At 41.7% G+C, this 20,434-nt stretch overlaps 1 protein-coding gene across 8 annotated transcripts in view; it reads right to left on the bottom strand.

The window, feature by feature from the left end:
* Positions 1–20,434, bottom strand: part of FOXP1 (forkhead box P1) — a 576,422-nt gene that overhangs the window by 212,074 nt on the left and 343,914 nt on the right. For 7 of the 8 annotated variants that reach the window (XM_032867389.1, XM_032867391.1, XM_032867392.1 and 4 more), the window contains one exon: positions 16,682–16,866. In XM_032867389.1, the coding sequence (XP_032723280.1) occupies positions 16,682–16,855 (174 nt within the window). In that variant the 5' untranslated portion in view covers positions 16,856–16,866. Of the gene's footprint in view, positions 1–16,678; positions 16,867–20,434 lie in introns of all 8 variants that reach the window. The other variant, XM_032867390.1, reaches the window with a different exon arrangement.

Raw genomic sequence — 20,434 nt, forward strand, 5'->3', positions numbered from 1 at the left:
AGGACTAACTCATTCATCAGTGAAGCTGAGTGAATAATTTCCTCAAGAAACACAAGGTACCAAAAATATTTTATCCAAATACATTTTTGGAGGTTGGGAAAAGGGTTGAGCCTGTCATGTAATACTAAGAAAACACAGAAGGTATTTCCCCCAGCTCGTCAGTCTGTGACAGCTGTTTGGGGCACCTGGAGAAAGTTTGCAAGTTTTCGGTCTTCCGGCCGCATGTACCCAAACACAAGAGCCATAAAGAGAAAACTTGTCCGACCCAAAATGGCTGCTTTTAGGTTGTCCATAAAACACTGACGGCAGCCATCACAGCTTGCAGTGGACTGTGCACAGACTTATTAATAAACCTAGATTTCCCAGGTCTTAAAAGCCAACACTTCCATGCCTCGTGAAGGAGACAGCGATCTGAGATACAGTCCACGTCAGAGGCAGGGTTCAGATGTGCCGGAACCCCACACGCGGGCTACATTGCCCGCCGCACCCCCATAAACCTCACCACAAGCACGGCCAAAGTCTGTCGTTTCTGGAGGGAACCCAGAGGCTTTCCAATCAGTGTGTTTCAGAAACAGAAGGAAAGATGTTAACCTCTGCCTGAGCGTGCCAGGCTTGGATTGGCTCGTGAGAAGGATGCAGGCAACAAGGGTGAGGCGGGACCCTCCTTCGGAAACGAAGAAGCGAATGCGAGCATCGGGGCACAGCTGCTTACGGGGAGGAGGGGGGCACCCGAAGAAAGGAAGAAGGGCTCCCTGCGAAAATGGGAGAAGGTGAGAACGGAAACGCTCTATCTAGAGGAATATTTGGCATGTTCATACTGGACTCAGCAAGAAAAGATGGGTTGAAAGGAGAGAGAGACCTGAACAAGATAGCATTTGAGGGTGTTCGCTGTAGGGAATGGAGGCCAAGGAAAATGGGAGTGATCCGGGTAGCAGGACCCGATTTCCCAGCGCAATGAACACAACGGAAGAAGCTGGTAGGTGAGGGTGAGAAGCTCAGGTGGTGGGACCGGGCAGATGTGGCTTCGAAGCTGGGATTGTCTGTAAGCTGTGTGAACTCGGGCAGCAAAGGAGGTCTCTTCCTGTGAGGGGTAGGAATTTTAAGAGTACTTAGCTCACAGTACTAAGTACTTTGTGCATATGAGAACAAATTGTGCTAATATAGTATGAAGTCCCAAGCTGGAGGAAAGGAACCTTCAAGAGCTTTCAAGTTCTACTGTCGATATTCCCACTACTTCTCCCGCCATTACTATTCCTGATGTGAGTACACTAGACTCTCGAACAACTCAGATTTGAACTGCACTCGTCTACTTTCACTGGACTTTCTTCCCAATATAATACAGTAAAGTCCTGTACGTGTATTTTCTCTTCCTCGTCATCTTCTTAATAACATTTTCTTTTCTCTAGCTAACTTTACTGTGAGAATTCAGAGAATTCAGTATGTGATTCATATAACTTGTAAGATATGTGTTAACTGACCCACTACTTATGTTACCAGTAACACTTCTGGTCAACAGTTGGCTATAAAGTAGCTAAGTTTTGGTGGGCAAGTCAAAAGTTCTACATAAATTTTTAACTCTGCAAGGGCTGGGTGCCCCTAATCCCCACGGTATTTAAGGATCAACTATAATTTCAAACCAAGAAAAATGTGTGACAATAGGGATGTTGAGGTTTTTGATAAAAAGAAGAAATGCATTTATTTATTGAAAATGGGTGAGCTATCATCATACCGTGTTGAAAATTTCCTCCTAAAATTAATTTTTAAGCAATGTGCCCAAATCCTGAATTAGCTGGCAAATCTGGGAGAAAGTGAAGAGGGGGGCGGGAAGTTAGGAAAATAGCATTAATTAGACCATAAACTCTGAAATGTGAAACTAAGAACATGTATTTTCCCCTAAAGCCATAAACACTAAATATAAAATTAAGATGAAAAAGTGAACCATCACATATGAAACTGAGCCCTAACTATTCCCACTGATAACATTACTGCTAGCTATTTCTTTTAACTATAAAGTTCCACAGTGGATATGGGAATATGTAAAAATGTGAAGGAATGACTTAAATCAAAAGAGAGAGAGAGAGAAAACATAAAGAAAAAAAAAATAGCAAAAGGCTAGTGGGTCATCAAAATGTCCACAGTGGGCACCTCTGTAAACAGAGACTGTGGGCAGGCAGTGTAGTTTCTTCTTCTTTCTCTGCTTTCCTAGACACATCTTCTAATTTTGTTACAATGAACATGTAATTAATTGTGCAGTAGAAAATTTGAAATTATTTGGTATTCCATTTTCAACTGAAAACATCTGAATTACACCCAAGCCTTCTCCCCAGAGCCAACACTGAGGATTTCACTCTCGGCTCTGGTACGTGGGGTATCTCATAGGCACTGACAGAGCTAAGTGACTGTCTCAGCACCTCTTCCAGCACTTTCAGCAACCATTCCCCAATTGTGCCACAGTCACTCTGCCAATATTTTATGGGAGTTTCACAAAATGCACCTATAGCCAGTTAGACTCACAAAGGAGAGGACCTCCTAAAATTCTGGCTTTAAAAAAAAAAAAAAAAAAAAAGGCACCTTTCGCCAACCCCGTTCTTAATTCTTCAGAAACTTCCCCAGCCTTCCAATAGTAATGGCGGGAGAAGTAGTGGGAATATCGACAGTAGAACTTGAAGGCCACGGGAATCAAATATTATCTCAGATTGGAACCTAACAAGGGGACTCACCAGACAACAGCCTAGGGAAGCTATTGGTTAGATGTGGTGTGTAATTATTTGCTATCCTGGTTCTAGGTACTAATCCCATAGAAATTACAGAAGGAGGGCAGCAAGGAGCCCTGAGACATAAAAATCATTGCCATGTGTAAAAACTCAGATGTTAAAAAAGAAAATGCAGGCACAAGAATTTAGCCAGAAGAAAAAAAAAAAAAAAAAAACAAAAACAGACATGCCAATAAAAAAAGCTGCTTCTTAAAATTTGGCTGGCAGTGTCCTTCCCCTCCCCAATGGATACTCTTAGTAAAGAAAACATGGTAGGTTTTTTCTCCCTTGCCTGTATTTGATTTCCAATTAAAATTAAATATAAACTGAAACGCCACCTGGATTTTAGCAAAATCCAATCCCCGCCCTCCACTGCTCCTTTTTCTTAAAAGAAGAACCTGGGCTTACATATACAAACATTTCGCTAAATGACCCGTGGCAAATTGCGTAATGCCAGTAAAAGTTGTGTTTTTTAAGTTATGAGCCCCAAAGATTTTATCTGAAATAAAACCCTGATTCAATTCAGATTCTGGAGGCAAACTGTGTCCTTAGCTCTGCCTCTAAATTTAAAACATTTGTGGTGGGGCCCCTTCAGTAATGTTGCTAGTAGGTATGGAGGAGAAATTCTGTATTTATTAAGATATATGTTTTCTTTTCTAAAATGGTAAATTGGGGCACTAATTGCCTACAAGAACTGATTCTCTGCAGTCTTCCTACAGAGGTCAGTCTCTAAATGTGTGTGATTGTCAAACAGGACTGTGCCCTTATTTCAGTTAATTATCTCAATGAGGGAAGACACAGGAACTCTGGAATTCACAGATGAGGGCTCTCCTTGGAGGTCTCCAACATGCATTTCTACACTGCTCTAAGGTGATCACATTTGAATATAAAAGGGGGTGACCTCTGTTAAAGAATGGAACAGCCCTGAGAAACCAGTTGGTTCACTCCTGGCCTCTGACTTTGGGTCCCCAAGATTTCAGCCCTGCCTTTCCCCTATCTTTAAAAGGTGCTGAGAGAACAAAATACTGTCAAAAGCACTATTATTTTAAAGGCTTGAAGAGTGTGCCAAGGCCTAAGATCTATTATTCAATGTATTTGTCACATAACTGGGCTCTAGAAGTTATCTCTACTGCCCCATTTTATAGACAAAAAAAGTAAGGCTCAGAGATGGACAAAACTCACTTTACTTCATCCATTCAGTAAGTACTAGAGGTGGGTTTTTGAACTCTTGTCAGTAGGAGTCCAAGATGTCTCAAATGAAATGTTTCTCCTGCATTTTCTAGTCCTTGAGGCAGTGAGATCAGTCTACAGGGGAAACAGCTGCACCGACTAAGCAGCTGAGGACATCCGTGCGTGACTGTCAGTACCATGCTGGATGACATCCACAGGACAGGGAACAGGCTGGCTCCACTCACGTGCTTTCAGGTGCCCTGCCCTTTTGCGTGGTTATTGAAGTGGGATCCTCCAACTGGCAGCAGAGAATGAGTGAAACACAACAGAAATGCAAATTCTGGGATGTCCAGGTGGCTCAGTGGGTTAAAGCCTCTGCCTTCAGCTCAGGTCATGATCTCAGGGTCCTGGGATCGAGCCCTGCATCGGGCTTCTCAGCGGGGAGCCTGCTTCCCCCTCTCTCCCTGCCCGCCTCTCTGCCTACTTATGATCTCTGTCAAATAAATGAATAAAATCTTTTTAAAAAATGCAAATATTTGGACCTCACCCCAGATTTACAGAATAAAGTACTCTGGGGGTGGGTATATCCATAGGTTTCAAGATGCCCTCCAGATGATTCCAATACATGTATAAGTCTGAGAACGACCACAGAATACCATACAACCTCTTGGTAAAAGTGGACTCCTGAATCAAATGGTATGACGGTCTTAAGCCTCCTGACACTCAATGCCATCCTGCTCCCAGAATGGGCTGTGCACTGACTTACACTCTCATCAGCCACGGAAGGGAGCGCCAGTGGTGTATGTATCATTTACTAAAACCTTTGCTGATTTAATCAAAGATCTTTCAGGTAGTCTGTGAAGCTGGTGATTGTGTTCGAACAGATACAAAAAGGCTCTTTGAACCCGTGCAGAGTGCTTTATATGACCTTACTTTCCAGAGTTTTCTTCGGAGCTGGCATTTATAGTGCTACATCTAAGATATCCAAGAACGAATTCCAGGGACACATTGGTAAGCATTTAGAGCCAGAAGAGGAAACCTTTTCCAAATTAAAGATAGGTTACTAATATACTTAACATTAATTAAACACAGAAAAATCTAGGAACATTTGTCAAAACACTGAACCAGCAAGCAAATCTAATTAACATGCAGTATGGACTGCATAGTGTTTTAATTGGGGGGTAGGGGGTTGGGGCACAATGCACATGAAACTCATTGCAAAATGACACAAACACACACATACACACACACTTCTCAGAGCAAAAGATGCCGGGGTTTCATCAGATTCACAAAAGAGGAACCATAAACCTGCAAAATGTATGCATGATGAAATTAAAGACAGGGCCTGTGCCAGGGAAACCCTCCTACCAGGAAGACTAAAGAAATGTTCACGAACTGTGAGATCTCATGATAAGTCATCGGGTAACAAGCTTAAAACCAGAAACAAATAAGAAGGTAAGAAAACAAAGAAGAAACCGCAGAGGAGAAAAAATAAAAGGCTTTGGGCTTCTAGGAAAGACACCTCATAAATAGCTAGATTGAAGAAATACCTCCAAATCTGACAACCATTTTAAAATTAGGCCTTAGGATTTCAGTGGTTCTAGCTCTATGGCAAACAGAGGTGAATTAGCTAAAACCCAATATAAAAGGACGTAAAATATGGACACCACTGACCAAATGACCAGCCTTGTCAGTCCCCATCTAATCTCTGGAGATTGAACACTCGACATAGGCAACCGTCTGTGTAAACAGATAGGCCCCACACCATTTCCTGGAGACCAACAAACTCAGATGATGGCGTGCGGCACAGAAAGACTTCTACTTACCATTACCCTCCAGTTGTTCCACAGTGGAAATCCCCCTTGCTCATCCCAAAATTAAAAATGGCTAAGTGACAAAGATAAACTTCTTAGGCACGTAGGTTATAAACCTCACCCGTCCAGCTCAGCGTACACCTTCCATCCCCTCTCTCCTGATTGAAAGGGTTAAATTAAATCAGCTGGTGTACATGTGCTGAGTTACTGTTTCCTCAGTTATACCAAGGTCTTCAAAAATACCACCAGCATAGACACAAACTCTCTTCTCTGGGTTACTGAAGATGTATTGCTTAAGTCACTCATCTGTTAATGACTCATACCCCTATCTTCCACAGCTTGTCTTCATTTTGCTTGGAGATTTTTATTGATATTTAATGCATATGTTTATGTTTTGTTCCACTACGATTCGATTCGAAGTTTTCTGAATTCAGGGAGATGTTAAGGGTATTTCTTCATATCTTCTTGCCAACCATGGGACGGTGAACCCAAGATACGCATGTTTTGATGTTCATTTTCTTTGGTAAGAGAACCATAAGGAAGAACGTCCGCTCTTCGAGTGACTCAGTGTCCAATCTCCATTTCCTTAGTGGGCTGGCTGATTATTCCTCTCACCACCAATAATGCCAGAACATTTAATTTGTGAAATGCATTCAATTAAATGATTAGAAAGTGACTCTGCAGATAGGATAAAACCAACAAGTGACTTTACCCCTCCGGAAAATGTAAGACAAAAAGACTTAAACTCTGATACATGTATTTCTTGAGGGATAATCTAGGGGAAAAAAAAATAAGGAATGATCCCTCAGTTCTGTCACTTTCTATAAAGAGTAGTAGGTTCTAGAAGGCCAGCCTTGCCACATCTGCCCTTCACTAAAAATTTGTTCTGGAAAGGACCAGGTAAGAAGTATTTTTGGCTCTGTGAGCTGTATGTTCTCTGCTGCAACAATGCACCTCTGCTGTGGTAGGCGGAAGGTACCTCTAGACAATGGCCGACAAGGAGGATGGTGGTATTTCAATAAAATCTTTTTTTCCCCCCAGTCCAAGAAGGGAATCTATTAACTCACAGAATTCAAGGAAGCTGCTGAGTAAACACATCACAGAAAAGGCAGGTAAGAACCGAATGGCAAGAACAAGTAGATCCAGAAGCTCCAATTTTGCCAGTCTTCCCCCCACCCCCTGCTCTTGACTCTAACTCTTTCTTTCTTCTTACTTGAGATCCTTAAATGATTATATCTACCTCACTGGGTCATTATGAGAATTAGATGAGATAACATGTTGCAAAGAAATAAAATATCACAGTACTCAATACATGTCAATAAAAACCTTCTTTTAAAAAAAAAAAAAAATAGGTGGCAGGCTTAGTTCCCGGATCCCTCGTATAGTCTGCAGGTTTAACACCGTGCATTGTACCTAGAACCTGCCCTGTCAGGGGACTGCACAAATGGCTGAGACAAGTTTAAAATATTTCAGGAATATAATCGTCACAATTCCGATTGCGAATATCACCTCCTCAGCTTACGCATGATGCTTTTCCCTCCGTAAACACAGTAATGATACAGTCTTTACATAGATATACACAGCACACACACATAATACACAGCACCAACTTTGAGCTGGGAAGACAGGTGTACAGCCAATGAGATAATCAGAGTGTCATAATAAAAAATGCACATAAAGGCATTTTCACTGACGACTTTTGGATGGTGAATGCCTATTGAGTTGAAATGGAAATATCATGAGTAGGACAAAAAAAATGAGGCAAGGTAAGCAATATTATCACAGTATTATTTATCATATGCATTAGGATCAAAAATAGTCAGGAAAGAACGAACATTATGTCATTCTCTCCCAGTCTTTAACCTTGTAAAAGGTTGTTGAGTTCATAGGGAAGATAACAAGAGTTAATACAAAAGGCTATAAAAATGGAACTGTGTCTTACCATGCAACCTTGAAAAATTAATACTTAATGATTATAATAATAAAAGGCCACTCTTGCCCTGTTTTAGGATGTTACATATTATTTTATTAAATTTTTCCAAAACTCTTTCTTCCTTTGGCTCTGAGACACATGGCTCTGCTATTGAAAAGCAAAAGACATTTTACGCACAATTTTCCCTCTACTAGAAAGAGGTATATTGTGCCCTTCAGTGAACATAAAATTGATATTATCATCTCTTAGTTTATATCTCACTACTTAACCTTCAGATTAAAAGTTATTGGATTTGAATGACTAAGAAGACATCATGTCACCTTCCCTTCAACGTGGAGACAGGGGAGTTCGGGATGAGAGAAGGCATAGTGATAAAAACACGGATTTCGGATCAGCTGACACTTTGCCTCTTTTGACAGGCAACCATGATCCTGACAATTCCTTGTGCTTGTGTGGATGATAAATTGTATGACAAAGGGTCTACTTTCAGAAACTCTGCTGAAGATGAATCTGCGTCAGGAAGTTAATTTTATTTGGAGTACCGTCGAAAAGAAGCAGTCTTAAAATAGGGATGAAAGAGTTAATTCAAGGAGAACTTTAGGGTTACCACATTAAAAAACAAAAACAAAAACAAAAAACTACCCCTCTCATGCAGAAGATACTGGAAAATGTTCTATCTGAAGGGATTAAAGGGAAAAGAGCTGGTTTCCCTCCATCTGCCTCTATGCAGGGCTCAACTTAAACACATAGACAAGACCTTGACATCCCTAAGCAGTTTAATCTATGCCTCGGTCAATGAGTCTGCCAATAGCACCACTGTTTAATAATTATACATCGTATTTCCAACAAAAGAAACACAACATACAGCCCCTTTCACCATAAAAAACAAATTCATTCTAAGAAGCTTGTGTCAATATGAAACAGACTTTATCAAAGATCTAACTTTGTCGTTTTGTTCTCTAATAGAGATTAAGTCCATTCCATGATCAATAGGAACACGAGGCAGTTTATCAGCATTTACCATGTGACTTTTGGAAGATAGACTCATTAGTAACTGGCAAAGCCTAAAGGGAAAATATTTGATAATTTTAATCTGAATAAACATATACAATCAAAAGAGTGAGTTTTCATGATGTAAGAGGATGTCGATTTTAAAAAAGGACTTTTCCAAAGTAAGTCCGGTCCTTATTTACAACTTAAGTTTGTGCTTGTGCACAATTTGTGTTTGTCCAATAACTGACCCGTGGCAGGGAAGAAGGGAGTGTGGGTTCTCCTCCTGATGCCCTTCTCTTCTGTTCCATAATTCCAGCACTTTGCCAGTCACTCAGATGGGAAATGCTGACTCATCACCCTTGCTAACTCCCACCCCTTGATGTTTTCACATGTCCTACTTCAAGAGGCTCTGCTGATTTTCCAATACTCCCCTCAACACTCTTGTGACCACCGCCTTCCTTTCTCTTCCTACTTCATTCATTCACAGAGGCGGTCAAAGAACTGCACTGTGTCAGGGACTGTGCTGCGTGCTAGGGAACATGAGGGAATGAGAAAGGGCCATCCTAGCTGATATGGGTCCTACCGCTCACCAAGGTGTTCAAACACAGAAGAAGAAAGGCAGAGAGCAAGGCAGTAAAGGTGGTCAACAAAACCAAGGCCTCAACCCAATGAAGCGAGAGTTAGCGGCCCATTACTGAATTCGGGACCTACTGCAGGGCCTTGTCACTGCTATTAATCTTTCAAAAATCTCTTTCCTCCTAAGCCAGGCCAGCTCCAACCTTATAATTTATCCTCAGTACTTCTCCTCCTGAATGGCCTTTCTTCTCTGACTAGAAACCTTCCCTGGCTTAGAAACCCAAGCCTCCAACAAGCTGAACCCAGGTAACCTTCGAACCCCCTTCCCATTGCTCCCATCCTTACTCTCCAGGCTTTTCGGGCTCTAGTCAAATAAACTCGGAATTAATTACTCTACCATGCACATCTCCTTACACACAGCCAGTTTTGCACCACAAAGTCTTCGTTCCATGAGTTCCATGAAAGAATATACAACAAATGAATGAGCGCATTTCAAGAACTCCAAAGCAAAGAAACAAAGTTAATACATAGTTTCCAGTGTGGCACATTTATTAGCTCACTTGGAACAAAGCTGAGGCCAGACCAGTATGTGAAATTCTCTTCACCACATTTTCTTGCAGGAGGGAAAAGGAACAAAAAAAAAAAAAAAAAAAAAAAAAAGTGGTTGTATTTCTCTGCACCAAATCAAACACAGTATTTAGCAAAGGGCCTCTGGAATGTTACAAGTAACACTTCATAATTACAATAGATTGGAGTTCAAAGACCAAGTGATGAAAAGAAACTTTCTAATACGGGGTTCAATTCCCTATATAAACTTCCCTTCTGCGGCCCCATCTACCACTCGCATTTATATTGCCATTCTACTTTGTCATAAAAGCAGTCACCTTGTAACCCTTTTTATCAAGTAATCTATGCACTACCTAAAAGTACACTCGGCTCCATCAGGCGAGCTGTATAGGTTTCATTACACAAACAGACCAATTCTGCGCGCTCAGCACTACTTGTCAATAAACGCACGCGGTTGCAAAACAGCAAAGTAGGCTTCTTGCCTTCGGAGACCAGAGAGGGACCCGCCAGTTTTGCAAAACAAACTCCCGGCAATCAGTGAGGCTAATCTGTCAACAAATTACCATTAAAGTCACACCTCCTGAAAGTTCAAAAAGAGATTTCTGATTAGACAAGCGAGAGAGGGTATTTATTTTATTATTATTATTATTATTATTATTATTATTATTATTATTATTATCTCACAGGTCAGGGCTTAAAATTGCCTTCGCAAAGTAGGGATGCTTTGGCTTAAAGTTGAAGGTAGGCTTCACGCATGGTGAAACGTGGCACCTAGCTTTCTATATCTTTGGCTCTTTCTCTGTTGTCGTTTCTCATGCCATCTCACTTTTCAACAGAGAAATTAATGACACACAACTGTTTAGTAATCAGACCTTGAAAGAATTTCATATAAGGCTCACATCACAGGTTACCTAAATCTCTGACAATATTCTGATGACAGGGAGGTCCAAACTCCCAGAGTAAAGAACTTTAGCACTCAGGGTGAAGTGTGCCTTTTCCACCTTTTCCTGAAAGAGTCACAAAAGGGAATGGGGGAAAAGTGGGAGTCTGTTATTGTTATGGCTGCTTTTTCTTTATTTGTCACAACTATCCAAATTCCTCTCTTACTTTTATCTCAATTTGTTTGCATGGTTTTCACTAATGTTTTTGGGGACACCGGTTCCTACTACATTGATCATCAATAGCTTCTATATTCGAACTCTACCTTGTGTTCAAAAAGAATCTAACTTGGTAGAGTGAGTCCTTAAAAATTATAGTTTGAGTTTTTTACCCACCACTGAAGGAAGGTGCTAGCCCCTATCACAGGGCCTACCTCAATGAGAGAACTCAATAAATTAAGATCATCTACATTCTACATTACCTTCCAGAAGCTTCCCTTATTAAAACCAGAGATGCTGACTATCTTTTCCCTTCCAGTGGCATCAAAAGACCCTCCTTTCAGACACAGTCCCTACTATCAGCAAGGCAAAAGGCCACTTGAGTGTGTTCTTTGTTTTCTTTTTATTTTACTTTTTATTTTTTTTCTCATTGCAATACGTGCCCTCCTTAATACCCATCACCAGGCTAACATATCCTCCCCACCCCCCTCCCCTTTGAAACCCTTAGTTTGTTTCCCAGAGTCCATAATCTCTCATGGTTCATCTCCCCCTCTGATTCCACCCCTTCAGTATTCCCTTCATTCCCCTAATGTCCTCATGTTATTTCTTATGTTCCACATATGAGTGAAATCATATGATAACTCTCTTTCTCTGCTTGACTTATTTCCCTTAGCATAATCCCCTCCAGTTCCATCCATGTCGATGCAAATAGTGGGTACTAATCCTTTCTGATGGCTGAGTAATATTCCATTGTATATATTCCTAACAAAGTTAACAAAGCAACCTTTTGCAAAGAGAAGAATGGTAAGGCCGAACTGGCCATTGCTACCTGGCCTTTGTACTAATCCACAGTTAATCACTTGGGCCTCCCTCTATAGAGGGAGGAACAAGGCAAAGGATGACCACAATAACAGTAACGTGGTTCCCACAGAGGAATATGAGTACAAATGAGAAGCGCACGGGGGCGGTCTCTTTCGTTGGAGCTTACTGCCCATCCAAACGCAACAGCGATTTCTCCCACACGTTGTTTTTTATAGGGGCATCTCAAGCTGGAAGTGTTGGCAGGACAACCTCCCTCTTTTGCTCGATAGCCACTAGTCATTTTGGTAACAAGAACAAAATGAGGACCTTCATTCCGCCATTTGAAAATGAAGAGAAGAATTTTTAATATTTGTGTATGGGTTTATGCTAACAGGTTTACACTCTGGTCATTATCCTTTGGTGACTCGCATCAGGAGATTCCAAGAAATAGACCCGTGATTCTCCTGGGCCCTTCTGATAGTGTATTGTCTACATCCTCTATGAACATACACAGCCAGATTTCCTTCTCGAGCCCCCTCCCACTCCTCCTGTCTCTCTGAGCTTCTCTGGTCCTGAGCATCTCCCAGGCATCTCATCTCTCACCTCCTTTAATAGCTCATTGGCAAAATGCAACCCAATGAATCCCTCTTCTTCCCTCTTATGATGTTTCAGAAGCTACTTGTCCTTCCTACCTCTCTTAACTCTTTAGGACTCATCCAATGCTTTCCTCTCTTTCTTTTACATTATTAACAGGAAACATGTATATAGACACATGTTGATGGTGGGTAGGTATCTCTCGGGCCAAAAGGTCCAACATCTTAAACCAAATGTCAAAGAACCTATGTCAATGAATGAAACAAATACATCACTTATCCACACTCTCTAAATAATCCATATTTAAACCCCGTATGTAGTATATCTTTTTTTTTAATGTCTTTCTCACAGACTACCTCCACACTGCCCTCCTCATATAAAACAATAGCCACACCTCAAAACCACAGCAACCAAAGCTCTCTCTATCCTGATTTGCAGACAATAAAACTGCCAGGTGGTACCCAAAAAAAAAACCCCATCATTAAATGGAATGTTGTTAAGAAATAGCTGTTTTATTTAACAGCTATTCATTTTTATTGAATAAACATTTTCTAGTATGCATTCTGTTAATTGACCTGACAGCATATGCTGTATATGGAGAAACTTCTAAACATTATGCTCTATGTAATATGCTTATCTGAAAAAGCTCTCATTTGCAGCAATATGGAAATAAAATTCTGCTTTCTAAAATTCAAGACTTTTAAAATGCATTAATCCACACAGTTTATGAAATTGCTCTGGACATTTTAAAATCCTTTCTTAAGGGGAAAAAAAAAAAAAAAACTTCAGTAACTGGTAATAGTATTTGTTGCTGAGTTTCGTAATGGAGTAGTGTATATCCAGTACAGAACTCTTATAGACCCAGAAATGGGGCAGGCATAATAGGAAAAAAAAGCAGTTATGGTATCGGGTAAAGAATTACCCAGTGGCTAAAAGAAATGTTCAGAAACTCTATCAAATTATCTTATTAGGAAACTATTGTTATAATAGTTTCATGGCCCAGATAGAAGTAGGCTTGAAACATTACAGAGATAATACATTTCGTTTTGAGGAAGGAAGATAGTTGGGGAGTGTGTTGGCGGGTTCCTCCAAGCTACTGGCAGCACCTCTCCTTGGTGATGGCTTCTGAGTGATGATGGTATCTTGCAGAACGACCAACCCCCCTGCCTAGAGGGCCACAAATGAGCAATGCTGCTGGGTGGGAGTTGGGGCAGCCTGGAGAGCGGCAGGCTCCTTGATTTCACGAGCAATCCATCCCCTAACAACTGTTGCCCTCGTAGGAATATTGGTCTAGGGTTACCGGATCTTCTGGTTTTTCAAGAGAAGATGGAAAAGCCAGATTCTCCTGATTTTTCTAGGTTGTCACCTACGTAATTTTTTTTCCTTTTTAAACAATTCTTCTTAGACCTGATTTAGCCAACCTGTAGACCAGTCCCAGCATAGAAGTCACTCATTCCACAGCTAATCTTTGTGAAAGCTCTCCATTCTGAAAGGGCACTTGCTATCATTTGTAATTATCTTTGGTAATAAGAATCAAACATGGAAAGGCTTGCATTTATTTTAAAAGTCCTGGCACTAGGCAAAAATTCTCCCTATATTGTCAACGATGGCACTGGTACAACTGGAAAATCCTATAACGTTCAGTGTTACACACAGCATAATTAACTCATTTTTATACCAAGCCCTTTTAAGCCACATCTTTTTGTTCCATGGACTTCTAACATATTTTACAGTTCTAATTCTCTTCCACTGTCCTACATTAATCAAAGCTGTAACCCCTGTTGTCTTTGTACTACAGAATCAGAATGTGCCCCTGGCGAGGAATGGGGGAAAAGTCAACAGGAATTAAATTTCAGTGCAACTGTTTACTCAACTGTGGCCTGCAGTTATTGAAATTTTATCCGTGGTTTTGTGTGACTACCGCAGTAATGAATTCAGCATGGCTGTGATTTTCTCACTGCTGGTATTCTCACTTCAAGTAAAAACCTGTAGAATAAAAATGACGAAAACAACCCGAGTCTATCACGTTGACCCTCACATTTCTTCAAAGCGCTGACCTGTTGCCGTTTTCTGGAAGGAAACTAGGTTCACTCTAGTCCAGCAAAACTTTTTCAGTCCCTTAGTCCCCCCGCCCCCAATCCATCGAGAGATTTACTTGTCCCCCAACAACCTGTGAGGAGCCTCATCATACACTTGGAAGGGCAAACAGTTGTCAGTATTTTGCCTTAAAAGTTCAAAAAGGGCCACCAAGCACAATATGTGAGGTTTTCGCCGCAATGATAAATCCAAGCACACTCTCTCTTCCTAAATCATATCAATAGCAAATAAAAATAAACTTGTTATAAAAAGTATTTAAAATGAGTTTTGAAGTACAACAAAAGGTACTGACATCCATGACACATAAGACCATGTTTTCCAAAGTGGTCACAGCCAAGATAAAGAGGGGAGATGTGGATAACTAATTTTGTTACTGATGCTTTTTAAGGAAGATGTTGTTAACATGCACTTTCCTAACTGTCTTCTATGAGACCAATGTGTTGTTGCTGATATTGGTGTAGGGATGTGTGTGTGTGTGTGTGTGTGCGTGTGTGTGTGTGTGAGAGTATGGTACATATATAAAGATTTTGGCCGACTTACTACTTTAAGATGGTAAATGATTTTTTAGTACTTCATATAAAATTCTAAAGAATTTTATATGAATATGAATTTCCTATTTATTTAATGTATCCTAAATACTAAGCTGTGGGGTTCCCACCCCATAGGTCAAGAGCACCACACCTCAACTGCTTAAGAACTGGTGGCTCTTGGCCTTTGTAGGGTAAGGACATAGAACACAGCACTCCAAGATTCCGGTGGCTCTCTCCATTGAACCCTAAGTACCCGAGAACACCACATGAATGATACACGCGCACACACAGATACTATCCTACCATCTGAGGATATGTTTTGCTAACTACCTCAGTGGTTAGAATTCTGCCACTGGCACTCATTTAAGTGCACGACCTTCCACACAACATACATCATAAATTCCAGCTGATGGGGTACCCAAGGTGCAGGCACAGAAGGTTCTGGACAACCAGGGACAGAGGTCACATCACATAGATGAAGTGCTCGTCGTGAGACCTGAGCATGTCTGCTAGTTTCCTTTTCCTTCTGTCTTAGCTTTCCCCCAGCAGGTTCCACTACCTTCTAACAGACTAACAATGTAACGATTCTTCATATTTTTAAAAACTTCTCAGCAAGTAAAAAAATGAAATATCCTCAGAGCCTGTCGAAGGCTATAACCCTCATACAAAAAGGGTTCCTTTCCTTCCCCAATATGCTTTCCAAGAAAATGGTTTGAGAAAAGGTTCGTCTGCCTCCTCCTCATCCCCCAAAGATTTCTAATATTTTTTTTTTCCAGAAAGGCCCGAAGATGCAGTGTTCTTTTTCACCCTTTTGCAAGGGCACCACAACTATGTACCGAGTAGATGAATCCAAGACCAAAATGGAATACAACCCACCCATTATCATTTAATAAAAACAAATCCTATTTCCTGATTCCGAGAGGCTGGAAAACTGTCTTCAAGCGGGTGCTATTTATTTATCTGAATTTCCCACAACATTTGGGCCACATAACACCATTTTCTGGGGCACCTTTACCATTTGGAAATATTTAATCCGTCCCTCACGGGTACCCACTGACATGACCATGGAGAACGTAAGGAGAATGAGTATGTCCCAATTTACATGCATTTGGGGGAACCACCAATAAGAACTAATGTAAAACATTAAGAGGACTTAGCCCCATACCAGCTGCTGTATGTATACAAGACACATAGGCCAGTGGTCCACACCCCGAAGTTCCACTTCTTACATTGAAGCCTGTGCTGTCGAAGCTATGCCTGCTGTATACCCGCTCCTGCCCGTCCGTTTCTACTGTTTGCTTCCACTCCCTCTTCCATCCCCTGTTCCTTTCATCCACCATCCCTCCTTTGGTGTCGTTCTTCACCAGTCTCAGTAAGCCCGTTTATGAGTATCACTTTTTAACTCAAGCATAGGGAACCATTTCTGCAATTCATTTTATCCCAAATACTTCAGCTTCAGGTTGCCACGGTGGGGCCTGAGAAGAGGTGAGCTCAAGCTCATCTTTAACAACTGCTCCCCAAGACAGGGGGCGGGGGCAGAGGGAGTAGCTTCCAAGAGTCTCGGCTCCCAAGAGCTTGAGCATTAGTCTCCCAGGGCCACCACCCCGCGCTGGATGCTGCTGACAGGCAGCCAGCCCGCCACGTGAGCCTCCAACACTCGCACGGGGGCGAGTGAGGAGGGCGAGCGGGAGCGCCAGCCCGCAGTCCCCCGCAGTCCCCCGCAGCCCGCGCAGCCCCGAGGCCACGGTACCTGCTGCTGCTGCTGCTGCACGTGCACGAGCTCGGCGGCCCCCGCGTCCGCCGCCGGCGTCTCCCCGTTGGACCGTCCTTCGCGAAGACTCCCACACTGGAGCAAGTGGTTGCCGCCGCTCGACCCGTTCTGGATGGCTGAACCGTTACTTTTTGTCTCAGTCCCAGATTCTTGCATCATGACTCAAAAACCTGATAGAGGGATTTTCAGGAGGGAGCAGGGGAGAGAGAGAAAAGCAGCTGTTAAAACAGTTGTTGGACAGAAGGAGAAGGGCCCTGCCTTCCGTGTTGCCAGACTCTGTAAACAGTTGTCCTTTTCTTTCACACACTCTTGGCCCTGGGTTGTGGGCTAGTCCCTTAGTGTCTGAGGACGGAGGGGTCGGGCCAGCTTCAAGAGTTCGTAGTGGTCCTTTCAAGAAGCTGTTTCCCCTTGGAGAAAAATCCTTTCGGGGGACCTCGGGATTTATGGTTAAATATCTATGACTATCTGGATGTTTTTCTCAAAAAGGAGTAAGTTGTTGTATGTGGCATATTAGGTGTAACATTAAATTTCAGTGTGTGCAGGCTCTGCGTTGGGGTGGTACACTCCTAGAGAGAAAGTCTCCAACCCCACGCTATCAAGACAGGACACACACCACGAGAAGAGCCATGAGATCATTTGAGCCGAACACCCTCACGGTCAAAAAGGCAAGAGCATTTAAAGATTCGTACTCCCCAGAATGATTCTGGTACTGAGAAATCTTCAAAATTGGTGATTCCAATGAGATCAGCCACATTTAGAGAGAAAGAAAAAAAAAAAAAAAAAGAATCCCCTCCCCCCACTTTTCAGGAGCTAAAAAAATTCAGACTCTGATCTTTGTCCTATGGTTAAAACTGTCCTAAGAAATCCTATTCAAAGTTAGGGGATTTTCTCTTGCTGAATTACTAACCTCTAGTTTGTTTTAAGGCCTGAAAGGTCTGGGACATCTTCTATTTATTTTGGAAAAAAATCTGGCCTTAGGCAGACCAAAGAAAAGGTCTGATTGCAAAATTATGAAGTGTCTAATAAAAAACATATATGTGTATGTGTTTGTAAGTATGTATGTATGTCTATATGTACAGTGCAAGATGTGCAGCTGGAGGATATCACCTACATACATGTAAATGTATTTCATGTTCTGCCCAGCTACTTTCTAGGTACAAAACCATTACCCACAATTCAGCTCTCAGTAAATGCATCTGATTATGACAAAAGATAGATCATATTTACTAATACCAAGTGTTACCAGTGCCGTACCAAGCCCACCAGCAGGTGATTTACGTATATTTCCCAGTTTAGTTCTGAATGCCACTGGTATCTCCAGTATGCAGATGAGAAAACTAGGCCCCCACGAGGACCATTTTAATTTGCCCAGCATAAATCATTAGTAGTGGTGCAATCAGGATTTGAACAAGTTCAGCCGGATGTCAACATTCTTAACCATGTGTTCTCTTACAGCTGAGGTGTAGTAAGGAGCAAAGAGTGTAATGGCAGGGTCATACTCCAAATTCACAGACGAGGACTTTGAACAGGAAAAGCAATAGTCACTAAAGGACCTGACAGTTCCAATATCAAAGCTGAGAAATGTCTGAATATTAAAACTTCAACGTGAAACACCGAACTCAGATCAAAGGGCTGAAAACTTGTAACAAATACTCGTGCATTGTGGAAAGACATGTGCAATCTGCATTACGGATCCCCCCCTCCCTTGCAATATGTGACAAAAGGGAAATTGAAATACTTGGGACATCTTTAGAGGAGGCTGCCCTCTTGCTGGAAGTTGGTTCAAGTCCCTTTTCTACCGACTTCCACAAAAGCCTAATGGAAAATTAAAAGCAGAAAAATTCACATCTTTCTTCCTTTCCTTTCAGTGCCCTGTATGATCCAACTTAAGTACAAACTTTATAAACCCAGAAGACATGTTTAAAATTAATCCAATTCTGAAGGGGATTAAGAATGGCATTTTTTGTTGTTGTTGACAGGTGGAAAACAAACTCAGAAGCAACAGCTGATTCACGCTCTTTTCTTGAAATCAGACTTTCCCATAATTAGAATCATTTAAAAACGGCCTTTATATCCTTACTGTCTACAGAGTATAAAACCTATCAAAAACACAACTAAAACTTTCTCTAAGATAGAAGAACCAGGCAATAAAAGTACCTTGTTTGTTGCCAAAAAGGAATTAATTTGTGCAATTGAGGGGGCTTTCCCCCCAATGTTTCTGTTTCACATAGCTGCCCATTCGTACAGAAATGAAGGAAAAGGTGATGTTTAGGTATTTGAGGGAGAGAATTGTTGTCCTAGCATAGTTAACAAGGAAACGCACTCAATTCTTAGATATGTCACAAGCATGCCTAAAGAGAAAACAAAAACACTTTTCTTTTTTTAAACTTTCTGGAAAGCCTACTCACATCAGCAAACAGACCCCGCCAAAAGATAAAAACAAGGCTTGCACGTGAGATCTTTACCTGCCCTCAGAAGGGGGCCTAGTTAGCCATATATCCTGTCCTCCGAGCTATAGGAAAGAATCTGCTTTTCTCAGCCTGCGACCATTGGGATGCCTGACCTCAGAACAGGTGTCTAAGAGACTGGCCCTGCTTCTGTTTCCTGGGTTTGACACCGTGGTGGTGGGTGGAGTAGGGACCATCTCCAATCCACAATTTGATAAGGTTTTGCTCTACGCAGTTCCAAGAAGACTGCCAAGTCCTCCAGGAGAAGTTCTGCAGGCATCTCGCCAAGCAGCTTGGCTTGCGAATCGGGTCTGTGAGAGTGCAGGCATTGGGACTGAAATTGCATAAAGGATTATTTTGGTCTGAGGATGTCCTTAATTAGTCAAGTGCTAACAGTAGTATGTAGGTTGCAAGATTTAAAATTTCCCATAATCTCCCACACCAATCAGGAGAAAACAGCTTTTTGAAAAGCACATGTGAAAAATTAGGAGTGTCGATGTCTAAGAACATTTCTAACAATATCTGGGCTGGCAATATTTCTTTCTATGGAATGTTCCAAGCCATTTAATAAGGCTTTATGTCTGTACAACACTTCACAAACTACAAGGCTCTCTGAGGTACTTTTCAAACTCATAACAAGTCCATCAAAGAGAGGAAGCAGGTGAAATTTATCCCATTTTACAGATAAGAAAACCAAAGCTCCGTAGGTTAAGGAATAGATACAGCCATCATCCTTGCTTGTTTCAGACGTGAACCTGTCCATTCTATGAATGACGGAGAATTTCCCATTTGCAAAATCCTGGGCAAGATGGTCCATTAGTAAATGAATGAAAAGAAAACTAAGTAATTCCAGGAAAGACAGTACCAAGGTGGCAGGTAGACAAACAAAAGCATCTAAAATACGAAGATGAAAGTGTCCGCATTCTTTAGCAAACACCTCTATTTGTCTTTTTCTATTGAGTTTTACAATTTGAGAATCATCTGAGAGCAGGGCAGTGTATGCGAGAGGCACATGCATTTTCTGACATCGAACACTGTACCTTCTTTTCTTAGCGGGACCTTGTCATAGACACTCAGTTTGTATAACCTCCACTTCCCTCTGGGACTCCTTATAACCAATGAACTGCCCTGCTCCACGGCAAATCGAGAGCAAGAAACGATACGCCATCAGCTGGAGCGTGTGGATACGAAGGCATGGCTCCTGGAGGACGTGACCATCCCTCCCCACTAATAAGCCCTCTGGAAATAAACACAAATCTTCCTCTGGTTTCTTGCGTGTCTTCTCTGAATG

The sequence above is a fragment of the Lontra canadensis genome, unplaced genomic scaffold (genome assembly GCF_010015895.1).
Source record: "Lontra canadensis isolate GAN:19392208 unplaced genomic scaffold, GSC_riverotter_1.0 scaffold34, whole genome shotgun sequence".
In the NCBI taxonomy this organism is placed as follows: Eukaryota; Metazoa; Chordata; class Mammalia; order Carnivora; family Mustelidae; genus Lontra; species Lontra canadensis.